Source organism: Pimephales promelas, chromosome 16 (genome assembly GCF_988280905.1).
Source record: "Pimephales promelas chromosome 16, fPimPro1.hap1.1, whole genome shotgun sequence".
Classification (NCBI taxonomy): Eukaryota; Metazoa; Chordata; class Actinopteri; order Cypriniformes; family Leuciscidae; genus Pimephales; species Pimephales promelas.
In genome coordinates, this window is record NC_142784.1 from 15,204,024 (window position 1) to 15,228,694 (window position 24,671).

The following is a 24,671-nucleotide window of genomic DNA, read 5'->3' on the forward strand; positions in this document are numbered from 1 at the left end:
CAAATAAAAATATATTTTTACAAATGTTTTTTTTATGTCACAAACACAACTGTGCCTGGCATTTATTTGTGAATCGGTTCCTGTGCATTTGTAAATCCCCTTACACATTTGTGGATTTTGAAACTTATAGCCTCGAGGTGTAGCCTGACTTCGTCATACTCATATTCTAGTGAGAATATGAGTCTGAAACTGCATCGTAGGGCTTTGATTATGAGGCGTGTCTTAACCGAACCAGGAAAAAAAAAAAAAACTCTGCACTCAATTGGATGGTCTGTAGACCTACAACCAATCAGAGCAACGCAGTAAGTCAACTCCTTTGCATAGCGCAGTTTGTCAACTACAGAACTTTCTTATTTTAGAAGTTAAATAACGAGTGTTGCTTCTTTTACTTACTTCTCCATGAGTGCCACCAAAGGAGAAACCACAACGACCACAGGCTTTTCATTACGTCCAATCTTCTTTGCGACCATCAGAGCCAGCTGATAAGTTACACTTTTGCCGAATCTTGTAGGAAGGACGGCAAAAATATCTTTCCGATCGACAAATGCCTTGATTGCAGTTCTCTGTTTGTCTATTAAAATTAATGTGCTGTCGATTTATTTTACAACAGACGCGACAGCGGAATCTATACATCTCAATTCTCCAGCTGCAGTTATCTTTGAGGGAGACCAGTTAAGCGCTCTTTGATAACGTGATGATTACGTCCCTGCAGATCATCTGTCCATCATCATTTAAAGCCCGCCCTGGCAATTTGATTGGCCAGAATGTTTCTTGTCTGATCATAATTACTCCTCAATGGATCGAGTCCAGACCGAACTTCCCGACCAAAAAATGTTGTGGGCGGAGTTCGGGCTGGCAAAATACTGTATGTTGAGCCATGAACACGTGTTACTTGGCAAAATCATGGTGAACAAAAATATCTTTAATATTTAGTTAGTTATGCCTCTTTTTTAACCTAAATATATTTAGTTGTTACAATTAATAGTTTTGATTATTTTTGGTGCTTTTATATTGTAATTATATTGTAAATGTTGCAGATTGATTACAAAGTCCAATGTGCAGCTAATCCCAATTGTTGTTAATTTATCTGAAAAAAAAATTATTTTTATTATCAATATTTAAATATTTGTGTATAAAAAGACATGTTGAAGGAAAACAATCCAGCAGTTTTTCTCTGGGAATTCAAGTTATGTGAATTTAAATTGATTTATTTATTTATTTAATTTTTTTTGATTATAATGAACTTCTCTCAATGAGTCTGGTTTGTTTAGTGTTGCTATGGTTTGTGGTTTGTCATATGATTTGTAATAGTGTACGCCCAACTAGAAAATATTTGAATGAGAAGGAGCCTATCTCTAGCAATCAGAATGTTAAAAAGGAAGGACATCTAGAAAAAGTAGGCTGTAAACTCCATATAAATTAGTGCTACATATTACTGTAGATACATAGCCTACTATATGACAATTACGGCCATATATCTCTATAACAGCAAGATTGTACAGGGTGAGTTGCAATAATTTTATTTCATATAAATTTTTTAAGCCAATTCATTTTTGTTTTTTATTATTAAATGCTGTTGGCGTTGTAGATGAAAATTGTTTCAGTAACAGTTGCTAAGCAAAGAAAAGCTGGCCTGGAGTGAGTGGAGCGGAGCCACAGATTGTTTCCCTCTTGTGCTCAAAGCGATCCGTGATCAGTGAAACTCACAAAACATTTTATCTTACCATTAGAGTTCTCCTAAGTCAGCAAGTTAGGAGCTACTTTTAGCCTTAAGATGTTTTGTGAATGTGGTCCGGGTTTTCAATGTTTCCTGAAACTGGTCTGTCCTGTTTGTGCTTCTTGCAGTTGTTTACCTGATACTCTCGTGATCTGAGGGTGGGTGGTGCTCTGAGAGAGGACATTTATGTGAAGTGAAAAGAAATTGAAAGTTAGAAATTGCCTGAAAACATCTTAGTTGACTGATTTGCGTGGTTGTTGTCATCAGGGCCGGATAATATATGTTTAGCTACTATGAAGATTGAAAGATTCAATAAGATACAATAAAGATTACAGAATGCCAAAGTGAGTATAAACAAACTTTAGAATTTTACAATGTTGCTAATTCTTCTTATGTGTTTTATAATTATGATTAGCTTGCTGAATGTTCATCTATCATCTTTTTACATGTCGATTTCTTTTGAATATATTTTATTAAAGCAACACTATGTAACATTTTTTACCTTAAAATAATGTTTCCAAACTCTTATCAGTGGTTCATCAAGTGGTAACAGGGTGAAAGGCACTTCTGCCATTGCCTGACGGGGCCTGTATCACTTTTACTGGCAACACAGAACTCCGGGGTTCGTAACCCGACCACAAAAATTCGACTGCTTTACATAAAGTGCTACAATAGTCATTATTTAGTTTTTCTTCGTTTCTGATGATCCTTTCCTGAAATCATGTAACATACGCTTGTCTGTGGACATTGTTCATTTCAAAACTGGTTCTGGATAAACAACGAGCGTTAGTGCGACGGTAGGCTGCGGTAGCCTAAATTATTTACGACAAGTGGTAATGGACAATTTCGTTTCCAACCAGTAGAGCGACCGAAGAGGAAACGTTCCATACTGTTGCTTTAACACTAAGTATGTATAAATTTAATATTGTTTATATATAGGCCTACTGAAATGAGACAGTGAATAAGTAATTTTTGGCTGGTTTTTATTTTACTTTCAGATGTGAATTTGGAATTTGAAAGCAGTCTCATTATCAGGTAACCTGTCTGAAAGAATTAGGTAAATACCACGAGGTACATAAGTAGTTTGGTTACATGTTTGTCTTTTACTGTGACAAAAGCAACTGTTGTTTTAAGAGATAACTAGATTGGTTAAAGGAAAAAAAAAAAAAATTAAAAAAAATAGGAATGTTTACAGTACGTGACTACATGACAGTATTTTTTCATTGCATTTTTATTTGTAGCTACTTACTATGGCTATTTTTGGCTTATTTTCAGTCATTATAGCTGGATTGAATTCTGAAAATGTTGTGACCGAATGCTCTATTAATACTGAGGCCAAATAGTACGTTTTTATTGGTAACACTTTGGAAAGTACTGCGTAAGAAAAATGAATTTGCAGTCTTCCTTTCAGTAATTATCGTGTCCCTATAAATATGTGTAGGTATAAGGGAACAATATGTCAAAAAAAGGGTAAAGTGTTAAGTATGTTTTTAAATATTTTTATTATTATTATTAAGGTTTGAGAGTCACTGATATCAGATTGCATATGTATTTTTATCGTACTTACCCTGTAGTATATTTCCCCAGTATTTAAGCAAAAAAAAAAAAAAAAAAAAAAAAAATCAGCTTACAATAGTTTTAGTTTGAATTGACTTTACCTGGCATAGACTTTCCCGGGGAGGCTAGGAAGTGTAATCCCCCTGTAGTTGGAACACACCTTTCGGACCCCTTCTTGAAAAGAGGGACCACCACCCCGTTCTGCCAGTCCAGAGGTACTGTCCTCAAACCGCCATGTGATGCTGCAGAGGAGTGTCAGCCAAGACAGCCCCACAACATCCAGAGGCTTGAGGTACTCAGGACGGACCTCCCTGACATTGGGTCCATCTCACCGCCAGGTGATGATCAGTTGAAAGCTCTGCCCCTCTCTTCACTCGAGTGTCCAAGACATGCGGCCGGAAGTCGGAACACAATAACAAAGTCGATCATCGACCTCTGGCCTAGGGTTTCCTGGTGCCACGTGCACTGATGGACACCCTTATGCTTGAACATGTTGTTCGTTATGGACAAACTGTTACTAGCATAGAAGTCCAATAACAGAACCCCACTCGAGTTCAGATCAGGTCATTCCTCCCAATCACACCCCTACAGGTGTCACAGGTGTCACTGAAAGTCCCCCAGTATAACCACGGAGTCCCTAGTCGGTGTACTGTAAGTACTTTATACAGTAGGTATATAATTACATAAAGTAATGCTGTAAATTTGTTTTACTTGCGCAGTACTTTCCAGGCTATGATCTAAAGCGTTACCAATCTTTGTTTTTGTAACTAATCCTTTATTTGCTGTCAAAAACACACAATCTTGGCTTATTATACACACTTGGCCACTAAATACACTCTTCAACTAAATATCATTAAGACTGTGAAATTCTTTCCTCACTTTGTAAGAACTTAACTTCATATTATGTTACCACCATTTCTATTTCACTGAAACACAATTCAGCTGTTGGGAAACATCAGAATCAGTCAGGTCCATTTGCAACAAGTTTATTAGGAGAATGGTTGACAGACAAAGGTCAGGCACGGGCAAGATCAACAGAGCAGAGATCAGGCACAAATGTGCTGAAAACCAGGCACTGCAGGCAGGGGTTCAGAGGCTGGCAGCGAGCGAGACAGAATCCAGATACTAGGCAGCGGGCCAATGGGCAGGCAGCAGGAAACGAGAGGATCAGTTCAGAAAGTCAAGTGCACGCACGCAGGCAGAATATCAGAATAGTTCACAGCATTAAAACAATGACAAAAACGTTGGTTACAATGTAAGTGTGTTTTTTTATGTGGGTAGGGAACGGGATGCAGGTGCGTGTGTGATCAGTGATAGCAGAGTCCAGGAATGATGTATCATGGGAATTGCAATTCGTATCGTGAGGTCAGTATTCGGGCGAGGGCGCCCTCTGGTGGCCAGAGAGGGAGGTCATAGAGGCTGTGATCGTGACACCAGCAGAGGAGATCAGATTTAACAAGACCTGGTCATTAGAAGAAACCATTCAATGGATCAACTCAAGCCCAGGTAAATAATCATGATTTAAGTTTATGAAATAAAATTAAAGCTTCCTTCCTTCCTTCACTTTTCATTTTATAAATTATACATTATTTTATATCTCACACTTTCACATTTATTTTATTAATATTGACTCTTTCTCTCTCAATTGCACCTACTTAATTGTGCTGCACTTCAATCTGAATGACAAGAAGTTACGCTGAATTAATGTTGTAATATCCCTGTTTCTCTGAAGCTCAATGCAGATGGGGAGATCTTCTCCATGTCCCAGCCATGAGTCCATGAGCAGTGAACATTCAATGGATAAACCATTGGATTTAAAAGAATCCAGGTAAAATATTTAGATTACCGGTAATAACAATTAAGCTTCATTTTTCAATTTTTAGGTTCATGTAACGTCACATAAAGCAACAAGATTCTAAAAAGAGATCATGTTCAAAAAATAAAATCTACTAAATAAACACTGTTGGGACTATTAAATTGCAATATCTCTGTTTCTCTGAAGCTCTGTGCAGATGGGGAGATCTTCTCCATGTCCCAGCCATGAGTCCTCGAGGAGTGAACATTCAATGGATAAACCAGTGGATTTAAAAGAATCCAGGTAAAATATTTAGATTACCGGTAATAACAATTAAGCTTCATTTTTCAATTTTTAGGTTCATGTAACGTCACGTAAAGCAACAAGATTCTAAAAAGATATCATGTTCAAAAAATAAATAATATCTACTTAATAAACACTGTTGGGACTATTAAATTGCAATATCTCTGTTTCTCTGAAGCTCAATGCAGATGGGGAGATCTTCTCCATGTCCCAGCTATGAGTCCCAGAGAAGTGAACATTCAATGGATAAACCAGTGGATTTAAAAGTATCCAGGTAAAATATTTAGATTACTGGTAATAAAAATTAACCTTTGTGCATCAATTAAAAAAACTTACACATGGGTAAAAAGAGGACAAAAATGTCCATGTAAAAAAACTGTCATAAAAATGTGACGCTTTGGAGCATAGACTTAAGTTTGGTATCATTTTAAAGAAGACCCTTTGCAGATTATTGCTGAAGTAAAAATAAATAAATAAGTAAATCCAAAAAAAAGTTATATAGGTATAATTTTATGAAAATTATTTATAAAAAATATTTTATATAAAATATATATTTTATAAATCAGGTTGAACTCAATAAATAAAATCAAAGCCATAAATCTAAATAGGTTGTGTTCCAAATTTGAGGATGATATCTCAAAAAATGAGCTTTCGGTAACAGTTTGTTTGGGCGTAGTAACATATTTTCCCCATTGGGTGCCAGCAAAACCCCACTGGTGCTCACAGTGATTGGATTTGAATTTGTAGTTTTTCTCTCTCAGTATTACAAACACACACATGCGCACACACACACACATATATATTTTTTTATAACACACATACTAACCACACTCTGACATCCATACCAACACACCCACGCAAATATTGTTGCATAATTTATCCAGTTGGCTCTATAGTATGCCGAACCAGAAAACAGGAATACAGCGATATTTGTTTTATAGGCCAAACTTAAAAAAGAAATGACACCATCTGATAAAAAAAAAATACTAAAAAATAAAATTGTGAAGCCTTGCCATCAGACTGAAAGCCTCTTAACAAATATTGCATAATTTTATAGTTAACTGAACCAGGGATTAAATATGGCAGTTTTAATGGGTTTCAATGGGGACATTTTTGTCCAAAAGGTGCTGAGAGGGAGTATTTTTTGTACCTAATGCAAAAAAATATTTTTTTTTAAGAAAATGACGGTGAAATGGTAAAATTCCAATAAAAATACACACCATACACGCAGAGTGATCAAAAAATACACACAAAGTGATAAAAAAAAAACAAAAAAAACTGAAAAGGACAAAAATGTCCATAAGGATGCACAAGGGTTAAGCTTCATTTTTCAATTTTTAAGTTCATAAAACGTCACCTAAAGCAACAAGATTCTAAAAAGATATCATGTTAAAAAAATAATAATATCAACTAAATAAACACTGTTGGGACTATTAAATTACAATATCTCTGTTTCTCTAAAGCTCAATGCAGATGGGGAGATCTTCTCCATGTCCCAGCCATGAGTCCATGAGCAGTGAACATTCAATGGATAAACCACCAAATTTAAAAGAATCCAGGTAAAATATTTAGATTACCGGTAATAAAAATTAAACTTCAATTTAAAATGTTTAGGTTCATGTAACGTCACGTAAAGCAACAAGATTCTAAAAAGATATCATGTTCAAAAAATAAATAATATCTTCTAAATGAACACTGTTGGGACTATTAAATTGCAATATCTCTGTTTCTCTGAAGCTCTGTGCAGATGGGGAGATCTTCTCCATGTCCCAGCTATGAGTCCATGAGCAGTGAATATTCAATGGATAAACCACCAAATTTAAAAGAATCCAGGTAAAATATTTAGATTACCGGTAATAAAAATTAAACTTCAATTTAAAATTTTTAGGTTCATGTAACGTCACGTAAAGCAACAAGATTCTAAAAAGATATCATGTTCAAAAAATAAATAATATCTTCTAAATAAACACTGTTGGGACTATTAAATTGCAATATCTCTGTTTCTCTGAAGCTCTGTGCAGATGGGGAGATCTTCTCCATGTCCCAGCTATGAGTCCCAGAGAAGTGAACATTCAATGGATAAACCAGTGGATTTAAAAGAATCCAGGTAAAACCCTCCTTTATATGACTATTTGGGCTTTGGTTCTATGATTCTCAAAAAAGCTGATTTCACAGACATGTATTAAGCTGTAGTTTACTATTTATTGTTTGCAGTCCCTTTTAATCAGTTTATTTTTCTTTAGTTTACATTTTAAGTATTAAAAGTATTAATGTACAGGTATTATAAATCTCCTAATTAAATAATTGTAATTACTGTATATTAAAGGAAGTAAATGGTCTACTGGTTTAAAATGTATTTAAAGAATAACAGGTTTAATTTTGGATTTCCAGGAATGCCTCACTCTTTGATAAAAATCGAGATGCATTCCAATCAGATCTGAGGAGCAGTTTTCAGTGTTTGCATGAAGGGATGTCAAAAAACAGTGCCCCCGTTCCTCTCAATGAGATTTACACTGAGCTCTACATCACAGAATATGGAGGTGGAGAGATCAATAATGAACATGAGATCAGATGGATTAAAAAAGCCTCCAGGAAAGCCACAATGGAGGACACCCCAATCGACTGCAATGACATCTTCAAACCCTTACCTGGACAAAACCAACCCATCAGAGCTGTGCTGACCAAAGGAGTCGCTGGCATTGGAAAAACAGTCTCTGTGCAGAAGTTCATTCTAGACTGGGCTGAAGGGAAAGAGAATCAGGACGTCTTCCTCATATTTCCACTTCCTTTCAGAGAGCTCAATTTGAAAAAGGACAAACTCAGTCTTTCAGATCTTCTCCATGTTTTTTTCCCTGAAACTATGAAAATGGACATTTTCAGTGATAAATATAAAGTGTTGTTCATCTTTGATGGTTTGGACGAGTGCCGTTTTCACTTAAATTTTCACAGCAATGAGAATCTACGTGATGCAACCAAAGAGACATCAGTGGACGTGCTGCTGACGAACCTCATTTTGGGGAATCTGCTTCCCTCGGCTCTCATCTGGATCACATCCAGACCAGAAGCATGTGATCTCATCCCCTCTGAGTGTGTTGGTCGAGTGACAGAGGTACGAGGCTTCAATGACCCACAGAAGGAGAAATACTTCGGGAAGAAAATCGCTGATCAGAGTCTGGCCAATAAAATCATCTCACACTTGAAGTTATCGAGGAGCCTCTACATCATGTGCCACATCCCAGTGTTCTGCTGGATCTCAGCCACTGTTCTAGAGAAGATGATGAGTGGAGCAGAGAGTGGAGAGATTCCCAAGACTCTCACGCAAATGTACACACACTTCCTGATCCTTCAGACCAACATCAAATGTGAGAAGGACTATGAGAAGAAATTAAAAGCTGTTGACATGGTTTTTAAACTGGGTAAACTAGCTTTTCAGCAGCTGGAGAAACATAATCTGATCTTCTATGAGGAAGATCTTAAAGAAGTTGGCATTAGCGTGCAAGAAGCTGCAGTGTACTCAGGATTGTGCACTCAGATCTTCAGAGAAGAATCAGGGCTGTTTCAGGGGAAAGTCTACTGCTTTGTTCATCTGAGCATTCAGGAACATCTAGCAGCATTATATGTGTATCTCACCTTTGTGAATCAAAACACAAATGAATTAGACCAACCAAGTCTTATAGTCAAAAATCTGCTTTATGCTGCACAAGGTTCAATATTTGACCTCCATCAGACAGCTGTGAAGAAAGCTCTGCAGAGTACCACTGGGCATCTGGACCGTTTCCTTCGCTTCCTTCTTGGCTTTTCACTGGAGTCCAATCAGACTCTCTTAGGAGAGCTACTTACACAGACAAAAGGCAGCTCTGACAACAAAGAGCGAACAGTTAGGTTCATAAAGGGCAAGATCAAAGAGAATCCTTCTCCAGAGAAATCGATCAATCTGTTCCACTGCCTGAGCGAACTGAATGATCATTCCCTAGTGGAGGAAATCCAGCATTATCTAAAATCAGGGTCAAGAATAAATACCACACTGACAGCCTCGCAGTGGTCAGCAATGGTCTATGTATTGCTAACCTCAGGGCAAAAACTAGATGTGTTTGATTTAAATGATTACGTTGGGACACATATTTTGCCAGATGAAAGTCTTCAAAGGCTACAGCCGGTGCTTGAAGCATCCAGAACTGCAATGTAAGTCATATTGGTAGCAATTAAGAATATATATATATATTGGACATTTTGGTAACACTTTAAAATAATGGTCAGTAGTTAACAAGTAGCTATGCAGGAAGTAATAGGTAGTACTGCATTAACACCGAAGTTAATACTATTAACTAATATGGAAGCAATATTAACTAATCATTAAGTAATAGGTAATTTAGTACAAAGGTAGTTCCTTGGTACGTATTTGATTGTTACTAAAGAAATATATTCCTCATTGAGAACTACTTATGAACTAAGAAATAATAACCAATTAATTACTAATCACAAAAGTAACATGTCTAAAAAGTGAACAATTGTGGGGGTTTTATACTCTTAACATGGTCATAACATTTCAGAAGCATGTGCCTCAAATGGGTTCTTTGTGGAAACCAGTTTATGAAGTTTATACATCCCCCCAAATACATTAGCTAGGTTGAGATTGTGACCACTACTCTTGCCAGGATGGACGCATGTTCTCTGTTTATTTAAAACTTAAACATAAAATAATCCTAATAAAGACAGTTTTTAAAAATAAACCTTAAATAATTAGGAAGTGATGCTGACACTCTCATGATTGGATCAGTGCACTATTATGAGCTCTATTGAATGTCAGTCACATACAGTATATCTCAGACTCCAAAAACCTATAACTTTATTTTAAAGTAGCTGCCTGAGGAGGACTTCTCTTTAGGACATGAATATAAACATTGATGTTCACTTGTCAAAAACAATTTGTATCTTTAATGAAGAAATTGGCTGCATTTATGTTACGATAAGCGCAAAACCACATCTACCAGATTACAGTGTTTGTTAGAATATTAGTGCCTCACAGAACCTCTACAGTATGTGTCAAATATAAAATTAAATTACTTGTATCATTTGTGAAAAACCTGTTAACTCATCAATAACTACTTAAGTGTTACCTTGTCATCCCGCAGGAACTACTAGTGATGTGGCCCATTATTTTAAAGTGAAAAACATGTTAACGCCTAACTAACTACAAGCGTTACCTTGTGTAAACATTGCGGGATGACAAGGTAACGCTTGTAGTTAGTTAGGAGTTAACATGTTTTTCACTTTAAAATAATGGGCCACATCACTAGTAGTTCCTGCGGGATGACAAGGTAACGCTTAGTTATTGAGGAGTTAACATGTTTTTCACAAATGATACAAGTAATTTAATTTTATATTTGACACATACTGTAGAGGTTCTGTGAGGCACTAATATTCTAACAAACACTGTAATCTGGAAGATGTGTTTTTGCGCTTATCGTAACATAAATGCAGCCAATTTCTTCATTAAAGATGCTAATTGTTTTTGACAAGTGAACATCAATGTTTATATTCATGTCCTAAAGAGAAGTCCTCCTCAGGCAGCTACTGTAACATAAAGTCATAGGTCTTTGGAGTCTGAGATATATGTGACTGACATTCAATAGAGCTCATAATAGTGCACTAATCCAATCATGAGAGTGTCACCATCACTTCCTAATTATTTAAGATTTTTATTTTTAAAACTGTCTTTATTAGGATTATTTTATGTTTAAGTTTTAAATAAACAGAGAACATGCGTCCATCTTGGCAAGAGTAGTGGTCAAATCTCAACCTAGCTAATGTATTTGGGGGGATGTATAAACTTCATAAACTGGTTTCCACAAAGAACCCATTTGAGGCACATGCTTCTGAAATGTTATGACCATGTTAAGAGTATAAAACCCCCACAATTGTTCACTTTTTAGACATGTTACTTTTGTGATTAGTAATTAATTGGTTATTATTTCTTAGTTCACAAGTAGTTCTCAATGAGGATATATTTCTTTAGTAACAATCAAATACGTACCAAGGAACTACCTTTGTACTAAATTACCTATTACTTAATGATTAGTTAATATTGCTTCCATATTAGTTAATAGTATTAACTTCGGTGTTAATGCAGTACTACCTATTACTTCCTGCATAGCTACTTGTTAACTACTGGCCATTATTTTAAAGTGTTACCGACATTTTTATACATTTTTTTGGATAATTTACCCAACACTGTGTATACATGCACATGCTGCAATTTTTATTTTTCCTTGCAGACTTTGTGAGCATAATCTGACAAGGAAAGCCTATACAACCTTAGGTTCTGTTATTAGCTCAAATACTTGCTGTCTGAAAGAGCTAAACCTGTCTTGGAGTACTGTGAAGGATTCAGGACTGAAGCTGCTCTGTGCTGGGCTGGAAAATCCTCATTGTCAGTTGGAGAGGCTGAGGTAAGTTCATCTTTTTGTTTTATTTCCCCATTTTTTTTCTTTTCTTTTCTTTTCTTTTCTTACATTTGGTTTATTCAGCTGTTTAAATTTACAGACAAGGTTTAGACTAAATGAGGATTATTAGTTAGTTCAATTGGGGTCGTGATGGCGTAGTGGATAAGACACATGATTTTGGTGTGAGAGACCCGGGTTCGAATCCACTATGAGACACCAATGTGTCCTTGAGCAAGACACTTATCCCCTAGTTGCTCCAGAGGCGTGCGACCTCTGACATATATAGCAATTGTAAGTTGCTATGGATAAGTGTCAGCTAAATGTACATTTTATGTAAATGTAATTAGGACTTTTAAATAGCTTTTATAAAAATGCCTTAGAAAAAAAAATTAATTGTGTGCATCTTGAGAAAAAACAATGGCACTGATATATTTTAAGATATACAGTATCAGTGTAAATTGCTTTCAGCTAAAACAGCTAGAATATGTATTTTAGTCTGGGCTTAAGCGGCGTCTGTGAAACCAGGAGGTAAAGTCTTAAACTTCTTTTTTATGCAGGCTGGGGTTTTGTGGTGTTTCTGATAGAGGTTGCACTTTTCTGGCTTCGGCTCTGAGATCAAACCCCTCACATTTGAAAGAGCTGGATCTGTCCGGAAATACACACAGTAACTCTGGATTGAAGAATCTTTGTGCTGAATTGCAGAATCCTCACTGTAAACTAGAGAAACTGTGGTAAGATAACTTCTCGAATTATCCTCACTAAAACATTACGTGAAATTACTAATTGTAACTAGCTAAGGAATAGCATACTATATATATATATATATATATGTGTGTGTGTGTGTGTGTGTGTGTGTGTGTGTGTGTGTGTGTGTGTGTGTGTGTGTGTGTGTGTGTGTGTTTTATTTATTATTATTATTATTATTTTGTGTACTTTAACCTATTTTCTCTGTAGGATGAGACTTTGTAGTATAACAGATGAAGGTTGTGCTGCTCTGGCTTTGGTTCTTAAATCAAACACCTCACACCTGAGAGAACTGAATCTATCTGGGAATGAACTGAAAGATTTAGGAATGAAGGTCCTTGCTGATGGACTAGAGAATCCTCACTGTAAACTGGAGATACTGAGGTAAGGTTATGTCACAGACAGTAATAAATGTCACAGTCAATAAACAGCCTATTACATTGTTTTGTTTTGTTATTTGTTGTTGTTTTTTCTGCAGGTTGAGAGACTGTGGTTTCACAGATAAAGGTTGTTCAGCTCTGGCCTCAGCTCTAAGATCAAACCCCTCACATCTGAGAGATCTGGATTTGTCTAGTAATAAACTCACAAACCTTGGTGTAAAGAGGCTCTCTGTTGAATTGGAACATTCTGACTGTAATCTTGAGATAATCAGGCAAGATCAGCACTCACCGCTTTTGTCAAATAAGTTTTGTGTGCCAAAGCTAGGGACAGAAACGAGTGTGTCATTCTCTCAGCAGGTTAATGAATTGTGGCATCACTAGAGAGGGCTGTGCTGCTCTGGCCGAAGCTTTGAAATCAAATCCTTCAAACCTGAGAGAGCTGGATCTTTGTTGGAATGAACTAGGTGACTCCGGTGTGCAGCAACTTTTTGTTGCATTGGAAAATCCAAACTGTAAATTGGAAATTCTGCGGTAAGCAAGCAAAATGAAAATACTGATTTTAATACGAGTCATCATGTTATCAAAAACATGTTTTCAAAATAGAAACTGGTATCTTTCACATTAATTTCCTTTTTTTTCTGCATTAGCCTATTGATTCTATATGTAAGCAATGAATAAATGGAGGTTGGAGCAGGCTTCACTCAAAGTTTATATCTCAAATTGTTTTAAGAGTGCTGGCCTAATAATGACAATGCATGTATGGAAGAGAGAGGCCGCACTTTGCATATACAGTTTTATTACACATGTAATATGTAATAAAACTGTATATGCAAAGTGCGGCCTCTCTCTTCCATACATGCATTCTATATGTAAGCACAATAAGGTGCATGCAACCGTTTCAGCCGTTACTTATTAACGATGCAGCACTTCCCTTATTGCTTTTATAAAATGGTTACCACACAATACAAATTTTAAAGTTAAAAACAAAAAGGATTAGTGCAACTTTGATGAAGTAAAATCACTAAAAGCCTTCCTTCCGCTAGAAAACAAATAGTCCCTGACCGTGAACAGCAACAGCGTTCCAATGTTCAATATGCATGAGAGCTCAAATAAAAACAACTAGAACTGCAGTGTTGCACAGTGATAAATAGAACCGTTGGGTAAAGCAGTCATAGCCATGTTTTATCATGAATAAAGGACAGCTATTGACCAGTCAGAATCAAGGATTGGAACTAACCATTTTATAAGTTCAATCAGTTGCATTTATTTGTAATACAACTGAGGACACTTCATGGGAAATGTGATCTTTTGAACAATTTTCACAAAGGTTCTTATTTGATACTTTTAATTATTTTAGAATCTTAAAACTTTATTTCCAGGTTTATATATATATATATATATATATATATATATAAAAACAATCTAGATTTTCAATGTCATCCTAGACATTGGACCCCACTGTACATTTATATAATTTTCCACAAAATTATTAGAATTGTTTTCTTCTTTTCCTTTACAGACTGAGAGATTGCAACATTGCAGAAGAAGGTTGTGCTGCTCTGGCTTCAACATTGAAATCAAACCCCTCACACCTGAGAGAGCTGGATCTGTCTCAAAATAAACCGAGAACCTTAGGGGTGAAAATGCTCTCTACCGCTATGGAAAACCCTGACTGTAAACTTGAGATACTGCGGTAAGAACATTTATTTTGATGGCCCCTTCAACACATTTTGTTGACTATGAGTAACCTTGCACCTACAAGGTTGACAAGTAAAGTAGTTGCAGAGTACTTATAGTCAACAGAATGTTCAAAAGAAACACTAAGGCTTCTTTTCTAATTTTTTTTTTTTTTTTTTTTTTGTCTTTGCAGTTTGGAATATTGTGGTCTCACAGATGAAGCTTGTGCTTTTCTGGCATCAGCTCTAAGATCGAACCCCTCACACCTTAGAAAGCTGGATCTGTACATGAACAATCTAGGAGATTCAACAAGGCAGCTGTTGTCTGCTATGAAGGATGACCCAAACTTTAAACTGCAAAAACTACAACTGCAAATGACTACAAAAACTGCACTACAATATTAATCACACCATCATTCTTAAATATCCAGTTTTTTAAAGAAATAAGCTTTTGTTATTCTTCTGTAGGTCTACTGAAATTATCCTTGCATGTCTTAAAATGTAAAGAGATTGATTATGAGTCTTTGCACTGAGTTTTATTTTGATAAGTAGATAAGTTGTCTCCACTCAACTTTATCTTTGATTAAGAAACACCATCAGATTTCCACATTTTTCTTCATGCTACAAGGCTACAGACAAATCATGAGAAATGTATGTGAAACTTGGACTAGGTGCAAGTTGTATGTGATTCTTCACAATGGGAAGGATACATCAAGAAAAGACTGTAGCTAGCTAAATAATATTGCACTTTACTGTTTACAATACATTTTGTTGTTTACCTTTTTATGTTTCTGGTGCAGTATTACTGTTTACTGGAAATGCAAGCTACATTGCAAACTGTCTGTAATTTTAATTTGTCTGTAAAAGTTAAGCAGTTATGGGTGTAATGTTGCTTTAAAAATCATGTATACAAAGCTGTTTGTCAACAGGCTAAAATTATGTTTGTGCAAAACAAGAGAATAGTAGGTTACTTGGGTAACCCCGGTTCTCTGATAACATTAAGTGCAAGCGCATATGTTTAAATGTTGTTTAAATCTATGTACCAATACATAATTAAAATGTAAGTACTCTGAAAAAGAACGTATTCAAATCGAGTGTCTGTAGTCCTCTCAGTGCTGCAATAAACACAGCTCATTATTTCCAACCGGGACGAAAGAAATGATTGGCTGTCACTCCAATGAATTAAACGAATGAATTTCCCTTATTTCGAACCTATCCTGGGCCCGGGACAACAGACCAGATCATTAAAAATGAACACTTCAGTAGAGAAAAAATTATGGATTAACATTTGTTAGTTCAAACGTTTACATACAGTACGACATTATGAAATGAGATTGGAGTAAAAACATGAAGCCTAATGTTTGGTGCGTTTTGCTTTTCAAACCCACAGCATGAGTGACTCAAACTCACAGCGCGTGCAGAGGACATTTACTGAAGCGATCAACCCGCTCCAAACTATGAGATATTATTCTTACCATACATGTCTACGTCTGAGCAGATAAAATATTATGAGCAGAATATTATTTCAATTGAATTCAAATTATATTATATATTATTTTTATTTTATTTATTTTATTAAAATTATTATTATTATTAATTAATTTTCTGTGTCATAAATATGATGATATAGTGCTATGAATTACATAGGCAGCAAAAGCAATGTGAGTACATAAATGAGCACTGTTGATGAACAGTTGATGGCATAATGTAATGTGGTACATCGTCAGCAGTAAAATATGTGCTAACTTTCTTTCTAGCACTCATTAATATTTGCTGCAATTACACATAATTCCACTAGAGGGAGATGTTTATCAAACTGTAAGAGTGGAGTCATTTGAACCAAGCTGTAACATAGACAGGATTACACAATGCTTGCAAAGGATCAGGATGACAAACTATGTAAAAATGGGATCATGAGCAAATAGAATGGATGCATATGTGTGTTGTATATGTCAGGTGTGTGTAGCCAACCCTAAGCATGTGTGAGTTAAGGAAAGTAAACGTCAAAGGTCTTATTTAAATTAGGGTCTCTTATATCCTGCTTGTATTATATATATATATATATATATATATATATATATATATATATATATATATATATATATATATATAGCCTATATTTATTAGAATTATGCATTTTAAGTTCAGTGTAGTGCAAAAGTCCTCTGTATACTGTACATTTTTGTGATCTTAAATCCTGGATTTTCAGTGTACTGAATTTATTTGGCAAAACAAAAAGTTCAATAAGATATATTTGCATGGGCATTGATCTGGTTAGCTTGGAAAGGATCACAAAACGCACACAGATACTCAGATTATTGCATGTCTTATCGTTGCACAGTAAAATGATTATTCAAAATGCCTTTTTTTTCCTGAGGCTCTTGGTTTGCATCCGTTTCCTCTCCTCCACTTCCTCTCTGTCAATCAGAACCTATAAATGTTTATTGAAGCATTGCATGTGTGTGTACATGTGCATGCATTTAATGATTTGCTTGTGTCTATGCAAATACCAACAGCTTTGTCCCATCATGATCTGTGTAACATTTCTCTCATGGGACTCTCAGTAAAGATTTATGAGCGTGTCCTTTAGGTACAGTAAAATTTGTCAGCTGCATGAACAGCAGTGACTCATCTAAACTATTAGCAAAACACTGAAGATGATAACATCCAGGATTTATAAAGCAACTGAATGTCAGCGAGACGTATCTGTGTTTCCTCAACTACAGTCACTGTATGTCACAGATAAATTTGTTATCTAAAGGTCACATTAAAAAAGTTTTGGAAACATTTTACTATGCAATAATTTATTTCCGCTATTTTTTATTTATTTATTTATTTATTTTTACAATTTTGGTATATTTAGAATCAACCCAAACTTTTCATCGTAAAATGTAAAAACCCATCACAAAAATATAAAAATTTAAATTAACAACAAATAGTGATATAATCACAAACAATTTCAATATATTTTGTTAAATATTAACATATTTTTTACACAATCATTACTCATATGACCTCATATGACGAGTGTCATATGACCAAAATGTTTGTATCAATAACGTTTTTTCAAAAGTTCTTAGTAACTGTAGGAGCCAAAAGGCTATTAATAATGTTGCTGAATGTCATGGTTGTATGTAACTGATATTGTATGTAAGGATATTGTATCTACTGTTTGCTCTCCCCCCTGTGGTAAGGGGAAGGAATTGAATCCCTTTTTGGGGACTTCCTGAAGGTAACCATCTTAAACAGGAAGTGATGTGGCAAGGGAGACTCTACACAGCACTGTTTGTTTTGGAGCACAGAGTTTTGTCTTCAAGTTTTCACCTTTCTGTTATAATAAAACTCAAGTCTTCTTAAAACAGATGTAGCGTCAAATATACTTTCCCTCACGGATGTGGCTTAAGAAGGAAAGAAGCCACTACATTAAGTCAAAAAATCCCAAGAAGGACATGCAGGCATGCGGTAGGCCCAATCAAGGCCTACATCTGGAATGATCAAGCCATGAGTGACACATATCGACAGCTTTGAAAGGATTCTGAAATTCATCCAATCTGTGAGTAAACAAGGGTGAACTTATTTCTAAAAGCTGTGGTTGAGAATTTTGGCTTTGATCAATGCATGGTACAAGAAGCTGATGATTATCTGTACATTGTGGCCTGCTGATTCTATGGAAAGCTGGATACTTGATTGTGCTTGTTTGTGTCAAACATGGCTGATGAAATGTCCATGGAGTTGGACAAAGCGTTGGATCACTCAGTTCTATGCATAGGGGAAAGCTTGGTGTGTGCACACGTAGGATGAATGAAGTAAAGGCATTGCTTGCTGAGGGTTGTGATGTGGAATCAATAAATAGAAGTGCTGAGATATTTTTTTTGTCACTTGAATTCAAGACTGCTCATAGGCTTGTGCAAGAACAACTATCCGATGATATCAGAGAAAATGAGCGCTAACGCCAGACCCAATTCTCGTTTAGACTTGGGTCTTGGAACCACATGCACATTTTCCCCTATTTGAGGCGTGGTTTACGAATGCCAGAGCCGTATTATTGGGTGTATTATCGCCTGTACGTAGCTCATAGCCAATCGTTTCAATTAGAAAAACACAATATTAAGTACAGTTTAACATAGATGTTGAAGTTGTTATTTGCATTGGAAATTGTTTGCGCTTGTACTTAACAAGTTAAAAAAAATTAAACATTTAATTTAATGACTAAAGTGTCAACAACTTTATTCGGGTATGTGTGCATAGCTGAAAGTTATCCTACTAAAGCGGTAACGTTAGCTGTATTGATATTGAAAAGCAACACAACTTAGTGGCACTGTGACAACCACAGTAACTATGTAGTCTACAGGCATAATGACAATATGATATTAATAAATACCACTTACCATTTATAAGTTAAATGGACTTAGTCGACGACAATGCCTAGCAGGTTGGTACTATACAACTCCGTGGCTAACATGTCTTGCCACTTTGTGCTCATCCAGGCCTCGGGACTGCCGAACAGAAGTTGGTATCGACAATTCTTTATCGCATTTTCTTTCTCGTGACACAGCTGAGCGGCAGATATTCCAAGGTTGACCGCCTCCTGTACCTGGTCCTCCATTAAGGCGATTAATGGCGAGACAACAATAACGACTGGGGTCTCGTGAAGTTTAACGCCAAAAGCGGCTCTTTTTTCTAAATAAACTTGCATTCAAAACTACTTAAAACAATATCCAAGGCTGCTGCCATGTTGAATCCATAGATATAAACAAACTGCTTTGGTGTGTGGCTAGATGTCGTCATCGTCTTGCTGCTCCCTCCCCATTCTGTGATCGGTTTCCTAAATGAGGAGAAAAATCTGGCCATGGTATCCAGAATGCCTTTCAGCGTGAATTAAATCGCGCTGTGGTAAGGCAGTATGGGGAAACCCAGACTACTACTAAAATGGCTACATTAGAGAACTTTATGAGTGAATATGAGATGTGGAAAAATGTTCAAAAGGATCCACAAACACTCATTGAGCCAAGTGATAGTGTTTCGAATGTGTCCAAGAGGTCACATAAATCTCGTAGTTCTTACAGCTCAAGTATGCCATCATCGGTGTCATCAATGAGGATAAAAGTAACTGCTGAGAAAGCAGCCCTTCATTAAAACAAAAACAGGCCCTAGAAATGGAAAAGGCTGCATTTGAATGTGAGACTGGAAACAGTAAATTTGGAATGTGATTCTGCTGCAAACGATGCTAAACTGAAGGTCTTCGACGTTTATGCAACAACAGCAAGCCCAAGTCTACAAGTTTGATCTGTTATTTCCCAGAAATCTTTTCAACCTAAGGAGGAATGAATGAGTATCTTAAAGTACAGTGCTGAGAATCCTAAGAATACATAAATGAAACAGGGTCAGACATCACCAGGACCCTTGCCATCTTTTGAATTTGTTCAACTAGGAGCTATCCTGAATACTCAGTTGCAAAGAATGTTTCAATGTCCAAAACTCAACCAAGTAGCATACCAAAAGTCCAATGTCGAGGATGCGACAGTAACATCTAATAATCCTGCTGCAGCTTTGCAAAATCCATCTGCTAGTTCCACAGACGTGGGGCTTACTAATATAAATCTTTTGAACGTGGTGTGGAGGCAAAATGACATTGCTGAACTTCTGGTCTTGCAGCAAAAACACTCTCTATTCCCATCTAGAGAAATTCCAGTATTTGACAGAGATCCACTAAATTTCCACCCTTTCATGCAAGCCTTTGAACATGGCATAGAAGATAATACAGACAATAATAGGGATAGACTTTACTATCTGGAACAATTTACTTCTGGCCAGCCCAAGGAACTTGTACAGAGCTGCTTGCACATGGATACTAGAATGGGTTATGCTGAAGCTAAGAAGCTCCTCAAATGTCATTTTGGTGATGAAGTGAAAATCACCAGTGCTTATATGGAAAAGGCTCTGAGTTGGAGTAGTATCAAGACCGATGATGGAAAGGCCCTTAATGCTTATGCACTTTACTTGAGAGGCTGTTGCAATGCTGTGGAAGACTAACATGTTGGATCTGGATTTGCCTTCCGATCTTAAACGGATTATATCCAAACTCCCATATAAACTACGTGAAAAGTGGAGAAACACAGCATGTGACATTCTTGAAAGGACACACAGTAGAGCCAAATTCCAGAATGTGGTTGAATTTATTGAAAAAGAGGCAAAGATACTTCAAGACCGGCTCTTCGGCTCTGCCTGGAGATTTGAAACACCAAGTCATTTTGCCAAAGAACGGTCATCTGTCCATATTACGTTTGGAAAACATTCATTAATCAGCAGGCCTTTGTGGGAAAAATCAGGTCATCTCAAAGCTTCGCCAGAGATACTGGATATTTCATGCCAATTCCGCTGCTCGGAAGCTAGTCAGGAACTGCCTGCCATGCAGACGTTGGAACGCACCGGTAATGGATCAAAAAATGGCCAATCTACCTCTTAAGTCGTCTGGCTTGTGACTCCCCTCCATTCACATGTGTAGGTACAGATTATTATGGTCCAGTTGAGGTAAAAAGGGGCCGGAGCTTGGTAAAGAGATACTGTGTCTTATTTACATGCTTGGCCAGCAGAGCAATCCATCTAGAAATGGCCTATTCATTGGATACAGATTCCTGCATTTTGGCCTTGAGAAGGTTCATATGTAGAAGAGGTCAATTTCAAGAAATGATATCAGAAAATGGAACTAATTACGTATGAGCCGAACAAGAGCTTAGAGATTGGCTCGCTCAACTGGATAACAGCAAAATCAAACGTGCAATGCTGAACGAGGAAATCAAATGGAGTTTTAATCCTCCCTCAAGAGCACATCACGGAGGCGTATGGGAAAGGCTTGTCCGTATCATTAAGAAGTCTCTGTTTTCGGTCCTAAAACAACAACCCTTAGATGAAGAGGGACTACAGACAGCACTCTGTGAGGTAGAGGCTATAGTAAACGATCGCCCTATTACCACCATATCTGACGACACCACCGATCCCGAGCCTCTTACACCTAATCATCTTCTACTGCAGAAAGGAAAACCGATTCTGCCTCCTAGATTGTTCATGAAAAATGATTTGTATTCAAGATGGAGATGGAGACAAGTCCAGTATATCAGTGATCTATTTTGGAAGAGATGGACAAGAGAGTACCTGCCAATGATCCAAGAAAGGCAGAAATGGCATGAAGTGCGAAAAAATCTTAAGCCTGGGGACATAGTTCTTATAGTGGACGATACATCACCAAGAAACTCTTGGCCTATGGGACGGATCACAAAGACCTTGCCCGACAAAAGAGGACATGTTCGTCGTGTGTTGGTCAAAACAAAGTCCAACATATTGGAAAGTAGGCCTGGGCGAAAAATCGATGAAATTAATTAATTCAAATTTTTTGTTGCAGGCGATTTAAAAAAAATTAGTAAATCAAGTTTTTGTGTAATGTCACATTTTTGGCTCCCCCGAGTTTCCGTAGCGTTAGTTTCACTCGCGTAGTAGTATGGCAAGTGACGACAACAACATCATAGCACACACGAAACAGCATACAGCAAGCGACAACATGGCTACCGGTGAGAGTGGGAAGTTTTGTTTCTTAGCGTAGGAGGGAACTAGAGCTTATTCTGCCCGAGCGGGTCGGACTCGGGCCGATATTTCCCTTCACTATCCTCGGGTCGGGCCGGGTCGGGCCCTTGAGAGACGTTCACTGCCAGCGCAATAGAGTGTGGCACGGGACTAGATTTGATGGCCGAGCGCTGGTGGTTATGCACTCACTGCAGTTTGCGGGAGAATAAAACGATTTGCGGGACTCCCGCAAACTAGAAATATCTATGATTAAAACATAACAAGTAATAGATTTGTATTCATCTGTTGCAGAAAAGCTTCAAGAACAACTTAAACAAAATAGAAATGATTTACCTTTTAGTCTAGACTACAAATTACTCAGTCCAGAAATGGTGGTTGTATTTGTCTTGCTTTTGATTAAATAAAAGCAAAATTTGCTTTAAGTTGTCTGCCGTTTGTACTTATTGCTTTCCTGAATAAGTGGGTAATCGTAAAAAAAAAATCGTAAATCGAATTAAAAAAATAAAATATAATTGGAGATTTTATTTTTTTAGGCCATATCGCCCAGCCCTATTAGAAAGACCTATCGATAAACTTTGTCTTTGTGGGGTGGGGGGTGCTAAATTTGTTGCTGCATACCCCTCTGAAACTGGGTAGTTGCGCTCCTGCCCCCTGTGGTAAGCGGAAGGAATTGAATCCCTTTTTGGGGACTTCCTGAAGGTAGCCATCTTAAACAGGAAGTGATGTGGCAGAGGCAGAGGGGGAAGGGAGACAGTTTTTTGACCTACACTACACAGCACTGTTTGTTTTGGAGCACAAAACTCAAGTCTTGTTAAAACAGATGTAGCGTCAAATATACTTTCCCTCACGGAAGTGGCTTAAGAAGGAAAGAAGCCACTACAATAACCATGCAGTGAATGCTTCATTCAGAATGCATAGGCAAAAACGTGTGAAAAAAAATAAATACAAAAAGTGTGAAAATGTTGAATTATCTGTATACTGGACAAAATATATTCCAGCTGTGACATTAGCATTAGCAAAACAAAGGGTAAGTCATTTTATTTATTATTCCAAACATGTTTAGAATTTCATTCCAAAGTACTAAATGAAAGGTGATTTCAAAATTAGGTGGAAATTACATTTGTTCAGCTCAGGGCAAGAAAAAAACTGACAGCTTAAAACTCCCCTGTGCCTGAAATTGTAAGTCCACTGTTGGACATTGTTTATAGTCTAGGATGTCTTCGAATTGTTTTAAAGGACTTTCACATGGCAAAATGTGCCTTTGGTTTTTGTCTATAAATATATGTAGTAAGTGTGTGTGGTCTGTGTGTAGTTTGCTTAAGGTTAGTTGATATTATAAGCTGCCACTATTGTGCAACAGACTCTCTGTGGCAGTTAAAGATGAACGATTTGATTGACACCTGAATGGTTATGGATTGATGATCACGGCTGTAAATATCTTTCTGCAACGGCCATTTATTGACTACAGTGATTAAGGCCTCAGTTGCACAACACCACTTTTTTGCTTTTTTTATATAAATTTTTTTTTTATCATATGCAATTACAGTGGTTCTATGAATATAAATGTTTGTATTTGCGAATAATGTGTTAATTTGAGTATGATAGGCTATAAGCTCTCCTCCAGCAGTGTGAGGGGTCGAGTAATGTGGTCACGTCACATTCCAGACAAACTTGCCACGCGACAGCAGCAACACGATCCTCCGAGCGGAACACTGCATACACCCACCAACACACACAATAGTTTAACTGTCACGCTTTCTCTGCTCGTTTCATTATATTTCAGCTACACCTCTTTTCTGTTTTGTGTTGTCCGCTAAACCCCTCGTATTTTCACCAACGTTGTGTTCTCTTTCTCACTTCCTCGTTGTCCTCTGCCTCTTATCAAAGTACTGTTTTATTCTGTTCCTCGTCGGCCTCAGCCACTCCTAATCAAAGTGCTGTTTTATTCTGTAGTAGTTACTTGCTCAAGATAACCTTTTTTAAGAGAGTTTTGCTGTTGGTTTTGCTGTGTGGAACTGTGTCCAGTAGGTGGAGCTGTGAACCGGACACTCAAATTGTTAAGCTCAGACTGGCATATTATTATAATACTGTATTGCTGATGCATATTAGTATATAGTACGTATTTTAATAGATTTTTTTTTTTTTATCAATATACGTCAAATGAGGCAAAGCAAGATACAAGATGTACAATGACATGTTATGTACAATGCATGAAAATGTGAAATGTTAAATATTTTTAACATTTAATGTAATTTTTAGCAATTTAATGTATCAAACAAATGAAAAATATAAATAAATATAAAAAGATTATACTAACAAAATAAAATAACATATAAACAAACATGTTATAAAAATAGGTATTCGAATGCAACAGTCGGGTTCTACATCTAAAAACTGCATTCATTTTCCCTATTGAGAAATTGATTTTGAACGATAACTTGTAAATATTTAAAGACAACCCTACTGTGAGCAATGAGG

The 24,671-nt window shown here is 36.7% G+C and overlaps 2 protein-coding genes across 9 annotated transcripts in view; both read left to right on the top strand.

Annotated features, from left to right (window-relative positions):
* The first annotated feature begins 52 nt into the window (after positions 1 to 52).
* Positions 53 to 13,460, top strand: LOC120478632 (NLR family CARD domain-containing protein 3). 8 transcript variants are annotated; one of them, XM_089121063.1, is made up of 13 exons: positions 53 to 2,061; positions 2,716 to 2,774; positions 4,556 to 4,780; positions 5,007 to 5,102; positions 5,277 to 5,372; positions 6,836 to 6,931; positions 7,110 to 7,205; positions 7,384 to 7,479; positions 7,764 to 9,554; positions 11,648 to 11,821; positions 12,373 to 12,546; positions 12,770 to 12,943; positions 13,038 to 13,460. In XM_089121063.1, the coding sequence occupies exons 3-13, from the start codon at positions 4,761 to 4,763 to the stop codon at positions 13,318 to 13,320; spliced, it is 3,096 nt and encodes a 1,031-aa protein (XP_088977189.1). In that variant the 5' UTR covers positions 53 to 2,061; positions 2,716 to 2,774; positions 4,556 to 4,760; the 3' UTR covers positions 13,321 to 13,460. The 8 variants fall into 8 exon arrangements, with proteins under 8 accessions (XP_088977189.1, XP_088977186.1, XP_088977187.1 ...); XM_089121060.1 differs by lacking the exons at positions 5,277 to 5,372; positions 6,836 to 6,931; positions 7,110 to 7,205; positions 7,384 to 7,479 and adding an exon at positions 2,578 to 2,624 and having other exon boundaries at positions 54 to 2,061; XM_089121061.1 differs by lacking the exons at positions 5,277 to 5,372; positions 6,836 to 6,931; positions 7,110 to 7,205; positions 7,384 to 7,479 and adding an exon at positions 2,578 to 2,624 and having other exon boundaries at positions 54 to 2,061; positions 2,716 to 2,752.
* Positions 13,461 to 17,793: 4,333 nt separating this feature from the next.
* Positions 17,794 to 24,671, top strand: part of ostn (osteocrin) — a 55,473-nt gene continuing 48,595 nt past the window's right edge. Inside the window, exon 1 of the mRNA XM_039670903.2 lies at positions 17,794 to 18,168. The gene's annotated coding sequence lies outside the window, so the exon portion shown is untranslated. The remainder of the gene's footprint in view (positions 18,169 to 24,671) is intronic.